Genomic DNA, 18,709 nt, shown 5'->3' on the forward strand with positions numbered 1-18,709 from the left:
TAAGTATGTCACTCTCCCATCGTTCTCCCAGTTCTCTGCCAAGGCATGAGACATCTGATTTAGAGAATAATGAAATGCAGAAAAATGGCTTTCCCATAATTAGACTTTCTCTTATCTCTGCTGAGCTCTGTAGAAAAAAATAGCACATTCCATAATGGCATAGTCTTTGCATTGGCTTTTAAAAAGTGTATAAACAGAAACTTCTGTTAGGGGGTATGAAAGCAGTTGGCTGATTTTAAACTGATGTGAATGCTGTCGTACAGTACCACACAGCTACAATTGTATCTCTGGATTATTTGTACACTCAATCCATATGGAGATATGCTGACTGAGAAACGCTTTCTGACAGTATTTACACAAATCACGTTTCTCCTCAACAAATACAATAGTTGGTTGGTGCCCTACCAGAAGATGTAGTGATCTTGATTTAACTTGGAACATTTTGATTGGAAGTGGGTTTGTCACACTAGACAGGGCTCCTGTTGCTTTAGCCTTATCTCTCTACATGCTCTTCCTCAAATAAGCTCTACAGGGAACTGATTAGTACATCCACAACGGGTCATCTAACCAGCTCTATAGTGCTGTTGAGGAGTATGAAAGCATGGCACCTTATTGCCTTTCAAACGACTCTCAACCTACTGGGAGTAAGACTAATTAATTATTTGATACAGGTTCTTTTGACATACTTTGACTTTCAAAGTGGCTTTAAAGTGGCAGCTTCAGAGTGGAAGCTCTTTGGACTGGTAGTCTATGATACTATATGCTACAGATGCTGTAAGTGGTTGGTGCTTGAGGGTGTGTCTGGACCATCCCAAATTACATAGATCCATTAGTCCTCCTGGTATAATGATATTGATTTAGGACATGCTCTAGGACATCTGTTGTCATTGGTGCAGTATTGCAGAGTTGTCATCATACTGATATTTAGACATCGTAAAATGGATGACCACATTGACAAAAATGTATCTACACAGTCTATGGCTTTCTTGGGGTTTCTGCATCCACAACGAAGACAAACAATTTTCTTTGAGGGCAAGTCTGCAGTGTTGGCAAACCTGCGACTCCTGCTGTATTTTAAAAGACAAGAGACTCCTACTCCAGCCGAAAAGACAAAAATAGCACACAGCGCAACAAAGCTTTGCTCCCAGAGAGCAAATGGTCAGAGCAGACAGGGAGTGTGTTTCATGTGGTCTCTAGTCATATAAGTAGGAGCAGAGCAGCTGTGATCTGATAGTGATGGAGAACATCTTATCTGAGTGACACTGCCCTGGCCACTAGTGACCAGCAGAGGGTGCTGATTCACCCCACCCTCCCTCTGGTCTGACGTAGAGCAATGAAGAAGTGGTGCTGCTGACCAGCTTTGGATCATTCTGGATAAATCAAAGCAAACATATTGACAAAAAGCCTAAACAAAGTATTTTCCTAGATTAAAGCTTTTCCCCGATCTTCATCAAACATTCAGGAATTAGATTCAGTCTTGAATTAAATGATCTTAAACAGGTTTGTGTATAATCTGTTGTGATTCTCTTGTCATGAATCTCTCAGGTGTTTCAGATCCCTGTAACTTCTTACAGTATACAGTGCTGTACAGAAAGTGATGTGAGAATAGAATAAGGAGTTCACTGTGTACAGTACTGGACACGATGGCAACTTTAAAAGTGACACATTTAAATAGCATTACATAAGTCTAGATTAGGGAGCCTGTTTTAATTGCGGCCGTGCTTTGAGGAGCAGGGCTGTGTAATAGGAGCCGACAGACGTATGATATGAGTCCTGTGATCACTTATTAGACTACAAAGGCTGTGGCTGCTCCTCTCTGCTCGCCCTCCCATGCATTTACACTGTGATTGACTGTTTTATTTCAGGGACAGCTCCATTAGTTATATTTCGATGAGTGGTCGTTCGTCAGAGAAAATTATTAAAAGTAATCATCTCATCCGGGTTGTCTCTCTCTCTCACACACACAGTGTGTGTGTGTTTCTGTGTGTGGGTAGGCTCCTCTGATCACCCAGTATTCATGCTCCATCATTGTATATGTTTGTTTAACCCCTAAAACAGACATTTGCAATTGGAGGAGGAAGGGAGACTTTTTCCAATGTGCTTGTGGTTTCATACAATGCATATGAAAAAAAAACAGCCTCAGTGCTCATATTCAAATGATTATTTTTAATTTCCAAGTGTGTCTGAGACAGGCTCTATGCAAATGAGCCTGTCTCAGACACACTTGAGGATGATGCTCATTCACAGACTTGAATAAAGACAGATTTGAATGCATCACACAGGCACACACAGATAACTTAACATAGTATCATTACTTCATTCATGATACTGTGCAGTATAAGGCAATGGAAGAGCCAGACCACAAAATAAGCTATTTACTAGTATGCATTCACTATAGCACAATTCAGAAATCACAGTTTGGGTTCTGGGTTCAAGAAGTGTAACTAACGATATAGTAAAATATAAATGATATTAAAACTTTAAGATAAGGTGTAAATCCTCACTATTAATAATATATTACAGTAATACTAGCTCCAAGCTTTAGGCACAACAGGTCCTCCTGTCTGTTCATGAATCCATCCATTGCTGTAGATAAAATGTCCTTATCACTTCTTCTCCAGGCCGAAGATCTCTGGGCTCTCAATGAGGATGAACTCCACTATCTGGTTCTGATAGACCATGTTGACCGCCATGTTCCCACAGTCCAGCTTAGGCCACATGAGTGTCGGGCCAAACACGATGCTGATGCCTTGTGTCGACATCAGGTTTTTCCGTGAACACGTCAGAATCCTGCAGAGAGATAATGGTTAAATTATCTGTGAAAATAAGAGAGAGCTTGGATTTAGATGGTTGAGATTGAAACAATGGGATATTAACGCATGAGTCACCAAACAGGGTTTTTCCAGTCAACATCAATGATCATCACAAAAACAGACATCTCATTGCCACCGGAAAATGGTGGATCATTTCTGCACACATTCAGTAGATTTGTTAGCAAGGCTGATTTTTACCCTTGAGTGGCCCCTGTTGAGAACATCTCTTATTTCAGTATTGGTAACTCTGTATATCATTTGTGCACCCAGCTTTGTGTATTCAAAGATCCAGGTTCAGCCACAACTAAACCTCTCACTTCATGCCACACATTCAGCACCGTTAGTCAGCTGCGGAACATCTATTGACTCTAATGTATCTGAATAGGGATAGTTACAAAATAAATCTGGATGGAGTTTCAGTGTAGAGAGGGGGACTGGATAAAACGGGGGCAGGAAATGAAGAAGCACAGGCAACTCTTGTACATTACATACATGCTGTACGATTCTATGCCGCAATGAGGAAACTGTAGATGATATTCTCTCCTGTACGATCTGCATTTGTTTCACTGTACAGATTGCCTCACCTTCTTCCTTGGCCATAATCCATTAGATATATATTTCATTATCTTGACATGAGCAGTATGCTATGCAGAGTGTATATAAGGACTCAGTGGTTGTACTTTCTGGAGAAAGCACAGAGAACGTGATACAGGGAGGCTTTTTGAGAAGTATTCTTCCTGAGCTGAGGCTTGGCTGTGGGACAAAGACCCAGGCAGGCCCAGGCAGGGGGACCCACTCCGCTCCAGTCTCTACTCCCTCTGTGGAGGAGGCTGCCGCCCACAGGCCTCTGGGCCCATTATGGAGTGAGGCCTGGAACGGGATGGAAGGGCTGTGGCGTGGGGCGCATCTCCAAGCTGTCAGTGGGATCTTGATGGAGCGTTCTGAGGTGGGATGGGGTCCCTCCGTGCCCAAAACGGATCCACACAGGGCCTCTCAGCAGATAATTGCATCCAAAAGGTATTGTCAGGGTGCCAGGCTTAGGCACTGCAGCGCTGCGGCGTCTGAAGCTGGTCTTTTGGAAAGCCCTAAGTGATGTTATCTATGGCTTACATGTCATAAAACAAAAAGCTAAATAAAACAACAGTCTGCATATTTTTTCCATTGCCTAAATGTAGTGCACATGTATAGTAAGAAAACACACACTAGAAAAGTTCAATTTTATTTCTTTACCTTTTTCCCCAAAGTATAGCGTTGGTATTCTTTGTGACAAGTACTATAATAGTTAAGTTAACATAACATCTAGCTGATGTAAAGGCAGGCATGCAAGAGCTCAATCAGGATAGACATCTAAGATGGACTGACATTCACATTAGGGATAGTCTGTCTAAACAGTTGATTTCAGTGCTACAGTATATGTCAATAAAACACGTGCCTGGAAAGGTCACGATCAGGCTGTATCTCTCACCAATGGAAATATGCCTCTAAATGGTTAATCATGTGGGATGGTCAACATCTTGCTCTGCCACATGTCATTATAATATCGACCCGGCGTGTTCATGCCATGCATATTTCTCAAGCTCATTACTAAGAGAAAGGCATGATGATGATCCAACCTGACATAATCATTATGAATAATTATCCTCATCTCACTTTAAGCCAAAAAATTATATTTTCCATAAAATATGCTATCATGCTACGGTGTCAGAGCGAATCTGTATCAATGTACTGTGGTAATTTATGTATAGTAATAATGCAATAGTGCTAGCTTTAGCAATACCAATGTAGCTAGTACTGAACAGTGTCTCCCTGTGCCATAATGCTAGTAAGGCACAAAACACTGATGTCTTGGAAGGAACTATATTGTGAAAAGAGTGCCATAATTGATTCCAGACGAGAGCACTTACGTTCACAGGTGGGAGTGTAATTGCAGGAAGTGAAATTCACTGCCACCTATTTATCGGTGCTAGCGAAGCAGAATTAGAGATTTACTGTCACCGCATGCAATGCATGTGCTGTAAGATTCTGGTAAAATATATATTTCAGGGGATGACTGGGAAAAACAAATTTTACTGAACGCACGTACTTGAGGTGGACAATATGATGTGCAAGTGCTTTTTATTTTATTTTTGACTTTCTAAATACAGTTGTATTCACCTGATGAATAGAGTTTCTATCCATGCATTTGCCATTACTGTAGGTCTGTGTCTTTGCATGCATGTATGTCCATGTGACTAAGTGTTTTGGAGTGTGTCTTGGAGTGAAACCTGATTAAAATGTGTACACGCTATAATTTCCTATTTATGTCTGCAATTAACCTCAGCCCTGTGCCTGTGTACAGTACATCACTGTTCTCTGCCTGTCTGACCATCAGCGTTTTAACTTAATTAGAACACTGCGATGATCTAAGGGTCTGGATTACCATGCCTAATGGTTCACTAATGATCTCAAATAAGGCGACTCAATTATTAAAGTAATTCCACTGTATATTATTATTATTCATTATTAAAGTAATTCCACTGTATATTCACAGAAGGAATACATCACCTTACTAAGTTCTCAGGATCATTCTGCCTCGGCACAACGGAGACTGGTATAACTTACTGTAGACTAGCTATTCCTCATCTCCTCTTCCTCTGACTACAACGGCTACAACCTCTAACACTAGCTATACTTACAGGAAACAAAATCACACTTCAAATACTTCACACCCAAACTTGCAAGTAATGACTAGTCACCAACACCCTGGCACAGTGTTTCCAAAAAGCCATGGTGGCATACACAGCTCATATCAGCAATGTCCATCCTACCCTACCCAGAGAGCTGACCAGAGGGGACTCGTGATTTGATCTGACGAATCATTGATGTCTCCTACATGAGCTGACGTGCACGGCCCAAGATGCCAATGGTAATTAATTAGCATCTAGTTTCTCCAGGCGGGGCATGACAGAAAATGAGAGCTGGACCATGATGGGGTCCCCTCCTTCTTCTCCTCCTCCTCCTCCTCCCCTCCTTCCCTCCTCCTCGCCTGGAAGGCTCCTCCTAATTGGGTCAGGATCACTGACTCCTTCAGGATCATGGGACAGATAATAAATTGAGGTGGGGATGGGAGGAGAGAGAGAGGAAGGGGCAGGGAGCCGGAGGAGGCGGGGTGAGGAGGAGAGGGGATGGGGGGGTGGTCTAAAGCTCGAAGGTTGAAACTATAAGTGTCAGTCTCGTAAAGTGAACAGACAGCGCCCCATTTGATCTGAACTAAAAATACCCCATGGGACCAAACATTTGAGTTGAAGTGTTGAAAAGTTTCCAAGCAGTGAGCATCTTCTTGGTGCACTATGGTTAAACAACACTGCATTGGATGATGGCAGTTGAGAGCCAATCATAAGAGCTGTTCTAGACAGACCTATGTCATCCATTCTGGTTCAGCAGCATCCATTGATTTAGATTACTCTCCTAGCCTCGGCTGTGGCTACCTATCACACCTATAGAGGTTTGTTTTCCACTCTGTAGTAAGGTCAGCGGGAATTGAAAGCCCATGGATTTTTTTAAAACCCTTGTGGTAAATGGTACAATGAACAGCAGTGACAAAAACACTTACAAAAAGTAGAATAAATAGAATGGCTAAGTGAAGGTACACTTCAGAGAATCTGGTTTCCTTGACCACATCACCACAATGCAAGTACACAGCTCGATATTGAAGCCAGACCCTATGGATTGGGGGGAAAAGGAACACTGGTTCCACACAGGCAGAGAATGAAGCCACAACAAAGCAGTCAGAAAACTTCATAGACTCCTACATTACTGAAGGCACAGCCAACCCAGCCAGGACCGAAATAAAACCGCCCAGTGAAGCCTGGGATCATAAACCACTCTTCCTTCTGGAATAGAAGTTGTTTAACACGGGAGGCAGGGACACACATTCACACACTCTGTAATCTCATTTGATATCCTCGATAAGGCAACATGCACCACTGATAAACGTTTGTCAGCGTAAACTTCGTACTCGCATCCTTTACCTCTAATTGTCTTTATAAGATTTTCTCTCTGGCAATCTCAGAGAATGTTTTATACACTGGTCCTGTGCGCCCTCCAATGCTGCTATGTTCTTCTCTTTGCGGGAAAAAAGGCAAATAATAAATGTAAAAAAATCACACATGATCCCAATTTACTGTGGTCTGGTGTGAAATTTAGATTAGGCAAACGCATCTAGCCTATGAGAAATAAAGAGTGGAACTGGAAGTGAACGCGGTATGGAGCGAGACAGAGAGCGAGAAAGAGGGAGAGAGAAATAAGTGAATTAAAGCTAAACCACATCAATAGGTAAGGGTGTGGTAGCCAAAGTCCTGGATCTGGTCCCTAGAGGCCCGTTCTCCTGCCATTCTGTCACATGAGACGTTCTGGCTTGATTATTTGCATGGTGAGAGGGCAGGGAGAAGTCATTTTGTGGTGGGGGCAGACTTGGAGGCACTGCCTGGGATTTACTCTGTCCCCACAATCCCCTCGTAATGAAACCGTGTGAGCAAAACAATGTGTCAGTAACATTACTTCACGCAATCCATTGATAGTTTTTATGAGGATATTATTCAACATATTCTATTATGCAAAGCTGCATAAAGGAGCTGCAAAGAAGAGCTGAGAAGGACTGAGAAATAGGATAGAAATGCCGCTGAAACCATTCCTTGAACTAGGTGTGTCATTGCTGAAAGAGAGAGAGGGGGAACAAGAGGTAGAGATAGGAAGATAGAGAAAGGAGAGAAAAAGAAAGAGCCAGAGGAGGGAGACAGAAATAGAGAGAGAAAGAAAGAGAGAGATAAAGAGATGTTTTGGGGTTATCTCTGCAGGCAATTCTGCATGGGGATATGAATGGGGGATTTGGACTTATTGAGGGACCTGGCATTCGAAAGCAAACAGACAAACACACACGTCCTCTGCTGTAGCCAAGGGGTATGTTCCAGTTAGGGAGGGGCTCATCAATCTAAAATGAGTCATTTGGCCTCCTGTGTGGGGTGGTAAATATGGAGAAGGGTAAGATGGGATAGAACACCTCTCCTGGGACATGGGTTTAGCCATATGGCCCCTTTAGCCTGGCCAGGACAGTGGACCGGGACAGGGGCCAGGCAACTTGCACACGCAGGCAGCACTGAGGTCATTTCCCCCTGTCCTGCACACATGGGCCCGGGATGCCACGGTCGGGTGGGGGGAAGGGGGATAGGAGGGTCATATGTAACTTTCTACAGAGCTTGATGTTTTAGTGTGACCTCTCCGTCACCCTTTACAGTACGTTTGACCCTCTGTTGTCACTCTACTTTTTAAAAACACTGGGCTAATAGAAAAAAGACTATTTATGAGTTAGTAGTACTACTACTGTAGTACTGTAGCATTCGCCTACCGCATTCTACAATGCATCCGAATTCTGGACACGGAATACAACATGTTCTGGCTGTGCTCCAATGACATTAACAGGCTGGGAACTTACGTCTGCAGGTGTCTGAAGAGTACTCTCATGGTGTCCTGGTTGGGTTTAGGGAGCTGAAGTACTAGCTTCTTTATTGCCTGCACCTTCTGCTTGCCAGCCTTCGTCTCTGTTCAGAAGGAAGATTTGGAGGAATATCGTTATGTGGCAACACTATAAAGATTGATTATCCAAATGTAGATGTTTGTCTGATTATTCACATTCAATTCAAGAGTATGTGAGACTTTACTTTGTTTTTTTAATGGATGATCATTATTGTTATTACTGGAAACCATTAGAGCCTTTCTGTTACTTTAACACAACACTTGGCTGACCAATTAGCCTTCCCAAGGGAACGTCCTAGTCTCCAATGGGGAGTCAGATGGGCCCTTACCCATAATGACTTATATAGATGGCAAACTGTTTGGCAACAATGTGTCTGACCTATGACCCTTAGAAATGGTTAGCATACATCATGTTGTGCTAGCTGATGGGTAACACTCTTAAGACCGGACCTCCTCTCCCGATACACATGCCTGCAGTACACTGTTCTGTAATAGGTAAGAGGAATACACCAATGAAATCTCTCAAACAATGTGCATGTCTTTCAGTGAGACTTTATTTGATTGTAATCAAACCAAATAGAAACCTAACACTATGGTCAGATGAGTTAGATAATCCCAGGGAGAAAATCCTCGATGATTTAGTCCTCATAGGGGCCAGGCCAGGCGGGGACGTCAATACAACCAGTCCAGGGATCAAGCTCCTTTTCCACCCCGAATTCCACCCCAAAACAACTTTGCGTGTTATTAATCTGAACAGATGTTTGCTTTCTGTATTGCTACTCCATTTAGGAAGAGTTGGGTAAACACGTGTGAATGTGTGTGTTTATGTTGATGTATTTGCTGAAGAGGGAGAGAGTGAAAAGTACTTGTAAAATAGTTTTTGTATTAAAACAAGACAAATCCAGTCCTCAATCCCTGATAAATATGACAAGAAACTGCAACACTCAGTAACACATCTATAGTCCAAAAACTGTCCCATCCACTGTGGCAATACAGCCATGCAACACCGCCCATCCATCTGTTGAAACCTGCTATCTGTTTTTTTATATCGACATCCTGCAAAGAGGTGACAATAACCTCATGCTTGCTCTACCCTCCCTGTACTCACTGCTCAGCATCCTTCTCTGACCTCCAAAGGAACCCACAGGTTAGGTTAACACTAATGGCCTAATGGAGTCTCCTCAGCTCTGCTTGTTCTCATTACCCCAGGTTGTTAGCAGACAGAGCCGCAGAGCGAGGCGAGGACAATGTTTGGCCCCCTGTCTGTCGTACCGTGGAGGCTCCCCTTGAGCACGGCCAGAGCAGATGTCTGCGTGTACACCGAGCTGGCACAGGCACAGGTGGCAGATGCCCACGTCGGGTGCCAACCCTGCCAGTTGGGCACAGATGGACAAACCCGTTCTGGGAGAGAGAGTAGGGCCCCTGACCTTCTGCTCTAGGTGAGCCTAGCCTGAGCTATGCTCTGCGCCGGCCCGGCAGGATGGAATGTGTGGCAGCTTTCCCTGCCTGGCGGACAGGCTGTCACTCTGAACAGAGTTTTCCTGTTTAGTTTTTGTCCTCAATATTAACTATGACTGGAAGTTATCACTGAGATTATATGAATTGACTAGAGATTACCCACTCTGACATAGATCAGGCGATATATCTGTTAAGTACAATGCAGAACTGTTTATAAGAGGCACCTTCTGCTACACAACTAATCAATAGTAGGCCTCACCCTGAAATATTTAATCTAGTCTACATTACTGGCACAAAGGACATGATTCATTCATTACTTTGCCGTTGGTGGCTGACATATTGGAGATGCCCCTCAGCTCACCATTGTGGACAGATGGCGAGGACAGTGTCATTAATTTAAAGCAGGCTGAAAATGCCCTGTTAGGATTATAGCATCTACATTTGCTGATTCACTCCAATGTACCACACACTGAAACATACAACCTGACCCAAAAGTCACACAGGTTCATATAATATGGCACTGGATGAGCAATGGAGCCAGATGAATACGGGTAATACTGCTCTTCACACAAGTACTCTAAACCAGAAGATCATTTTCAGCCTTCTTATAAATGAAGTTGTGATTATTTAATTGACTGAGCTGACTTTTGGCAACCATAGCAAGCATAGAACATTAAGTGTGGTACCATTTCCTGGAAGATCCCATTTCCTTTTTTAGCAAATCCAATATTGTTCTGAATCTGGCATGGACAGGAGTAAAGCCTCTCAATGATGGGAAACATCTCAAGGGATAGAGCGTACCCCACAGAAGACTAAACGAACATTAGTCATGTCAACTTTAGTCCCCGGCTGCAGCATTAGGCAGCTTTTGGGCACCTAGAGGGGATTGAGTGATTTATGAGCTGCTATGACAACAGACCATTACAACTCCCCATCCAGGTCTGTATACAATAACACAAACAAACACGGCTGTGCCAGTGAAAATCAATACTGTGTATGGGGTGTAACCCATGGAATAGTCCTTTGATCCCAAACAAATATTTAAGAATTGCTGATCTGTGTAGATTGGAACAAGAAGGTAAATGCCAAACAAATGCATACAGGTTTTGAAACCTGTAAGTCTGTAAGCCTACAAGCATTTCGCTGCACCTTTTATACCTGCTGTAAACTGTGTACGTGACAAATAACATTTGATTTGTTTTGTTTTGAGGTATCAATTTGGGACAATACGATTTATGAAATTGTAGACATTTTTGCATTTGTGCAAAGTTACTTTCCTAGTTATTAAACATTCGCAATGTAAATCTTAAAACCCAATGTTAGTAATTTGAGAATGTCAATAGCTGTATATTCATAGAGATTTCAGTGAGAACCAATTACTGTACAATAGCCTCAAGTTTTTCTTCTCTTTTTGATTTCTGATAAGTGTTTCAATCGGTGACACAGTGACTAGATACACATTCAGCATCTAAACCTCTGTGTATATAATCCCATTATAAACGGGGAAATGTATTTTGTTTCAGGAAATCTAGCTGTACAACCTCATCTCCAGGCTTAGTGTACTGCATGGCTCACTAAAGCCCCGTCAAGGCAAATATTAGCAGAAAGCAAATAATCCTGCAGGTTGTGATTAAGATTTTAAATGGATCCCAATTGTGTGCTTTTGGTTAATGAATAACAAAGTCTTGGAGGATGGTGTCTGTAATTTATTAAACATGAAAAGCTCCTTGATGAAATATAGAAACTAGATATTTTTGCATTTCAAACGATTTGCATGGCCAGCTTACTTCGCATGCAAATTTGTTTTAGAGCGTTATAAAAAGAAATTAACTAATAAGTACCATTGAATGCCCCCGTTTCATGAAAAGGTAGTATCTCCAAGTATCTTGATCAAAGGTAAAACTTAATTATGATGAATTATTATTCTCAAACTGAAACGTTACCTACCAACTTAAGAAGTCTCAGCACAGTAGCACAGAAGTGCAGAATTTCTAGATCGTTTTTTCTAATTTGTTCAATCTTTAATTGCATATTCATGAGAGTGCTTTGCACCACATTCCCCGTTACAGAAAATACACAAACATAATTAATAGTCATTATGAACACAGGTCGTAAGTTAATAATCCATCTGTGATTATGATGAGTGCTCTGTATGCTCTCAATAAGTCAGAAATAGAAACCAAACAATGTCAAACTAATAAAAACAACTCCTTTGTATGCTACAGGACTTGTCGGGCTCTGGGCTCTCTGCCTTTCTGTGACGTGCGCTTTGAATTTGAGGTAGACTATAGAATGCTATTCTTTCCTACTGTAATGGTGATTGTCAACTACGCCAGATCATAAATACGTGCAATTATTCATATGTAAATTACGTGTCTCTTTGAAGCTTGAGAAGTGGTGTGTAACCCAAGATGACGTGGAGATAGCGCTGGACTTTACCATTTTCCAAGAAAATATGCATCTGATGAGCTGGCCCAATTGTAGTCTGGCCCTTCCTGTAGAATGTAGGATATCACCATTATAACAACAAATGCATTTCAAACAGATACCAAACACTATAGAGAAATGTGATTCTCTCTTACGTTTGTCATGTTCAGGCATTTTGTCTTCCCTAATCTACAGTATTATCATAAATACTGAACCCACATTGGTAAAGTTATTGCTTAAGTGGGTGAATCAACCAACCCCAACTGAGACACAATAGATTCCCTCGATTCTCTCTGCAGTAATGTTTTTCTGCTGTGTTTCTGTTTCTGTGTCAGTATGGTGAATAAATAAGAGCCATGTATAAAACTGTGCTAGCTAGTTAATGAAGAGAAAGTCCCTGGCTTGGTGGAGATGCGGAGGGAGCAGTATTTAGACTTCTCTCCTCGTCTGTGTGGCCCAGTTACTAACTCACATGACTCCATTTCCATGGTTACTGAGGGCATAGACAAGGACCAAACAACTTGGGAAAATATGCATCTTTTTCTAATTAGCATTTTTGAATTAACAGCAGAAGAATTTTTAGGATGCCAGCCAATCTGAAGTTCTGGGAGCCAAACATTTTAAGAAAATCACTTATGTTAAGAGAGTTGAAATCTTTGTAAATATCAACAGTTAAACACACACATGCATGCATACAGATAGCATCCACTGAGCCATGAACATATAACATCTTAGTTCTTGTAACCAGTGTAAAAATGTCTCAACCCAAGACTCCGCTCCTCCCCCGAAACATTTACACTTTTACGGCAACACTTTCAATGCCGCCACCATCCTCTACAAAACTACTAGAAGCAGTGCTCTAACAAGATCAAACTCAATTCATCAGTGTTTGCATTGATTTGCTTGCGAAACAAAAAGGAGTGTTTGTCTGCGAGACAGGTGGCTGGAGATTCCAGATACCCCTCTCTGATACTGAGGCCCACATGAATAATAGAACGTGGTAAGTTGGTGCCAGGATCACGGCCTGCAAACACAGCTGCTCCTCTCAGCCTTCCAAGAATGAACAGCTCACTTGGAAGGGAGACAGGGAGACAAGGCCTGCATGGACACCACCTGAGGACCTCAGACTGAACAACTAATCAAACCTACGGGGCTGAGAGGGAGGGAGGGGAGGGAAGGGGGCATCTGTTCATACAAAAGTAGAGAGAAAACAAATGAAACAGGAGACCAGAGAAAGAAAGAAAGAAAGGGAGGTGTAGGACTGAAGATATGATAAGTGTTTGCATTGTGTTTAGGATATTTAGGAGATAACAATATCATGTCTCCATTATCCGAGGCTGAGAAAATCCTTTCATATAATGTGAATGGACTGGACTACATCCAATGCCACACTAACCATCATGTTGTAGTACTTGTAAGTCTCTTTGTCCAATGGGACCCAAGCGCTTGGCCCATGATTCCGGTAACGACACTGCCCATTCGTAACAACACATGCACACTGCCCATGGTTCCAGTAAGCTGCAACACTGTTGGCTCTTGGAACGGTGGTTTCAATTAGAGACCTGGTGATCAGCTCACCTCCCGTCCACACAACCACGGACCCATAGGAACTCCCCGTAATGCAACCCCATTACAGGGCCAGCCAGCATGGGCAACACGACTCTAATGATGACGACTCATCATCTCCATCACCAGGAGACTCTCTCCCTGTCTCAAGGTCCTAAATAGGGCATGAAGTCAAACAACTGTTTACTAATAATGTGTTGGCTGCAGATTAGGCCTTGCTCTCATGTTCTGGACAGTTCAACCAGCTCATTATCTTGAACTAGGACGTCTTAAATGACGTGGGGCAGGTGATTGCCATGTGCTGATGCTAAATCTTCAGTCTTTTTTCAGTATCTTTGCAATGTAAATTAATGGTGTACGTCACCATATGGTCACTAATGCATCTATTTAGCTGCACAACTACATTCACTTAGTGGCGAATCTGTAGTGACTCCACCCCTGGCCGTTTCATCTCTACAGCGAAGCATGGCGTACCAGGTTATCCTAATTACACCTCCTGCTATGAAGGGCTTCCTACACTGCTAATTAGTTGTCTAAACGCTGTCTGAGACTCATCAGCCGTGCACATACTTATCTGATTAACTGGATGTAACCACCTTGAGCGCCAGAGGGGATTCTGGCCTACATTCTGGAGCATGTAAATATTTATTGCCAAATTATAGCACCACCTTGGGATTGTTTTCGCAATCTGTTTCCGGGGGCTTCGAGGGTCTCAGAGAGAATATTTGGGTATGGGATGGGACAGCATTGACAACAGCAGGCACTTTTGTACAAATGACACATATAGAACAAATGAAAAAAATAAATAAGGGGTATAAGAAAAAGCATTATTCAATATAATTTCCTTATGGTTCATCCATGGAGCTCAGGAGAGAGCTGATGGCCCCTGTAATTCCAACCCTGAGGTGGGGTTACAGGGCCCAGGTAGCATTTCAACACAAGTGCACAACCTTTAACAGTATTGTTTACACAAGGTTAACACTGGCGTCAGTAGGACGGCAGCTAGGGTGGGAGCCGGAACAATGGCATGATGGGGGTTAATTGAGTCGTGGATTGGGGGCGTGTGTGTGTGTGTGTGTGTGTGTGTGTGTGTGTGTGTGTGTGTGTGTGTGTGTGTGTGTGTGTGTGTGTGTGTGTGTGTGTGTGTGTGTGTGTGTGTGTGTGTGTGGTGAAGTAGAGTGGAAGTATGTCGACACATGACTCAGTGTCAGATCTGATCTTGTGTTAGCTTCTGTCTGGACTGCCAGCCCTGGCTGCCGTGACCTTTGACCGGTGGAATTCCCCCCACTAACCACCAGGGGATGTCAGGGGTGAGAGAGAGAGGTGACCCACCTCACAGTTCTACAGCGACCTCTTTTGACTGGACAGATCGAGAGAGGCAGAGAACTCTGCTACCTTTTTGAGACCACCTGGTGTAAGTGGAGTCAATGATACAGTACATTGTACATGAAGCACAGAAAGAAATCCTGTACATACTGTGTAGATCTATCTGAATGTTTGAAGAGTTTATTCACCGCCTCCAAATGCAACCTAAAGTTCTAACTCTGAGGTTGTTCTCCTCTGGGCCCATACATACTGTATGTGCCAAGTGACCATGTGGAAAGATGGCTATTGATTTCACCCCTGTTGCTTAGCAGAGAGTGGAGTATCAACTTAGCATACTGTACCACGGCTCAATCCTCAGTGGTCTTTCTCTCTCTCAGCCTCTCTGAATGAAAAATCGTTTAGTGTTTAAGTGAGCTGCCTTGAGGACAACGTTTCTAGAGGCAAATAAAAGCGCATGGAGTACAGTATAAACAGGATTAATGCTAACACACCACAGGGCCTGATGCATGTGTTACTATGTAAAACCCAGGCAAGCCTGCCTATTTCACTGGTAGAATAGCAACCGTTACACAGTTCTGACACAAACCATTATTAATCTGGATCTGGAGAATTTCATTGCATTCCATATTTTCAGTCTTCTTGACCTCAAAATGAAAGTGACTGAAATCTGACTGCAAGCGCAAGCTTTGCGAATATGCTTGAATATGATGATAACAACAAAAACTCTAGGCTGTATACTCACTGATGGCCTCCACAAACAGCTCAAATAATGTGAAGGGAAACAGGGGCTCTGGCAGCTCCCGGAAAAACATCTTGAGTGCCCCGGTGACGACGTGGATGTCCTCCCATTGGCTGTCGTCCAGGTTAAACTCCTCCTCTGGGACAACACCAGGAAGAGAGGGGGTAAGAGAGAGGGGGGGAGGGGGAGAGAGGTGGGAGTGGGAGACAGAGAAAGAGAGAAAGAGAAGGAACAGGAGCAGCGAGAGAGAAAAAAGAACAGGAGAGGGAATAAAGAGGGAACAACAAAGCTTTAATTGGGAGAATTTGCAAAGGCTAATTACTATGCTAATGTTTACCTGCTAACAGCAGAGCTCACTAACAGGCTCCCAGCTACCCAGAGGTCTGATGAAGCCACATGTGTTGGATTGGGTTTCTGTTCTATACTGACATATACCCTCTGTTGAAATCAGTTAGTTCTGATAGGGCTGAGAATAGAGAAAACCCCTGGTAGTGACAGAGACAGGCCATCAGGTGACGAAGTGATTCAGAGGCACCAGGCTCAATATGCCACAGGAGGGGTGCAGGATGATCCAAAGCCAAGATGACAGGCCTGGAGGTCTGAAGACAGTGGAATGGTACAGCACAAAGTCACATTATGCTGTATGTTGAAACTGGAAATAAGCAATCGTTCGTTTCAGACAACCCTGTTACATGATAATAGGAATATAGTGCCATAGGAACTTCTGAATCATTTTCATAGAGATAATTATCTTAGAGCGATTTTATCCATGCTTTGAAATCAGAGTAATGTAATTGGCATGTCAAGATGATCTTAGATCTTCCCTTCCATCCTTGGCCAACCAAAAACAAAGGCAATGTGTTGGAGAGCCAGAGTCATAGAAAATTACATAAAGTGAGTGGGTATTCCTTATTTTTTTCTGCACAGTTTTAGGTACTCCCTAGAAAAAAGTCCAGACTTTCAATTAGCCAGCCTCTCCAGTGTGTGCACTTGACACATCTGAGCTGATTGCTAATCAGCCCATGGTTTCCTTGTTTGTACTGAATCCTGGTACAAAAACCCACTCAGGGAAACTGAACCTGCTGCGTTCTATGGTCCTGAAGGACACAGTAGCCTACTACATGGTCAATGTTTTCAACCCACTCTCACTTGAGATTGTACTGTACTGGCTCTATATAACTATGGGGGTTGGGAGCACATTCAGGATAAATGGAATGTGTGGGACAGAATGTAGGCACATGGTGTCATTGTGTCAGAATCCTTGGAATGTGCAAAATGTTGATGATGTCACTCTCCCCTCAATGTCCCGCATCACAAACCACTTCTTTAATCTCTAGGACTGCAGGGCACAGTAACAAATAATGGTGTATCTAAATAACAAGAAGGTTGCTAGCTACCTCAAGACAGAGAAATACGTTCCAGAGTGATAAATTAGGCTAAAGGTCAACCAGTCTATTCTTTATTCTCAGAGCCTGGACAACAACAAACGTTCTCTTGTTGGTTTGCTGGAGAAATGCCCCAGGAGTCCCTTACAGGAAACATTGGATAATTCAGATGGAGTATGTAGACGTGTTTCACGGGAGGCCCAGATCTGACTTGAATTCTCATGAGGGATGCTTTATCCTTCCTTTAACGCTGAAAGATCCCATTCTTAAGGTATTCGTCAATCATTTTTTACTTGCCAAAGAATGCCTTGTGATCCGTTACTCATTCACCATCAATAGGTCTCTACAGTTACTCATAATTAAGCTGTAAAGTAGAGTTACTCAGTAATTACCTAGTATCATCCATGATTATTAAAGATGGCGCCGGAGAGGATGGCTGCTGTTTTATTTGCTCTTAACCAACCGTGCTATTTTGTTAGTTTTTTCATATTGTTTGTAACTTATTTTGTACATAATGTTGCTGCTACTGTCTCTTATGACCGAAAATAGCTTCTGGACATCAGAACAGAGATTACTCACCTCAAATTGGACAAAGAATATTTCTTAAATGAGTCAGACGGGAAGGATATACTCCAAACACCCGAAAAGGCCCTCACCCCGTCATTCGCTGGAAAAACAAACTGAGATTTTGCGGAAAGAGATCAGGGTGCCTTGTGAGGATCAGGCGACGAGTGGCTAATCTGCCTTTGCCATCAGTACTGTTAGCTAATGTTTAAATCGCTGGAAAATAAATTTGATAAACTGAAAGCACATATATCCTACCAACGAGACATTAAATACTGTAATATTTTATGTTTTACTGAGTCGTGGCTGAACGATGACATTAATAACATACAGCTGACGGGTTATGCACTATCGGCAGGATAGAACACCAGCTTCCAGTAAGACACGGGGCGGGGACCTATGTATATTTGTAAACAACAGCTGGTGCACGATATCTAAGGAAGTCTCGAGGTTTTGCTCACCTGAGGTAGAGGATCTCATGATAAGCTGTAGCCTACACTATCTACCTAGAGAGTTTTCATCTGTATTTTTCATAGCTGTCTACATACCACCACAGACCGATGCTGGCACTAAAATCACACTCAATGAGCTGTATACCGCCATAAGCAAACAGGAAAATGCTCAACCAGAGGCGGTGCTCCTAGTGGCCGGAAACTTAAATCAGTTTTTCTATCAGCATGTTAAATCTGCAACCAGAGGGGGGAAAAAAACTCTAGACCACCTTTACTCCACACACAGAGACACGTACAAAGCTCTCCCTCGCCCTCCATTTGGCAACTCTGACCCTAATTCTAAAATTCTATCCTGATTCCTGCTTACAAGCAAAAATTAAAGCAGGAAGCACCAGTGAATCGGTCTATAAAAAGAGGTCAGATGAAGCAGATGCTAAACTACAGGACTGTTTTGCTATCACAGACTGG

The 18,709-nt window shown here is 42.8% G+C and overlaps 1 protein-coding gene across 1 annotated transcript in view; it reads right to left on the reverse strand.

Annotated features, from left to right (window-relative positions):
- Positions 1 to 2,146: 2,146 nt before the first annotated feature.
- LOC129821485 (rho GTPase-activating protein 15-like) overlaps positions 2,147 to 18,709 on the reverse strand; it is a 58,227-nt gene continuing 41,664 nt past the window's right edge. The window contains exons 12-14 of the mRNA XM_055879168.1: positions 15,844 to 15,978; positions 8,284 to 8,389; positions 2,147 to 2,790 (exon numbers count right to left, since the gene is read on the reverse strand). Coding sequence (XP_055735143.1) covers positions 2,607 to 2,790; positions 8,284 to 8,389; positions 15,844 to 15,978 — 425 coding nt within the window. The 3' untranslated portion in view covers positions 2,147 to 2,606. The remainder of the gene's footprint in view (positions 2,791 to 8,283; positions 8,390 to 15,843; positions 15,979 to 18,709) is intronic.

Source organism: Salvelinus fontinalis, chromosome 23 (genome assembly GCF_029448725.1).
Source record: "Salvelinus fontinalis isolate EN_2023a chromosome 23, ASM2944872v1, whole genome shotgun sequence".
Taxonomy (NCBI): Eukaryota; Metazoa; Chordata; class Actinopteri; order Salmoniformes; family Salmonidae; genus Salvelinus; species Salvelinus fontinalis.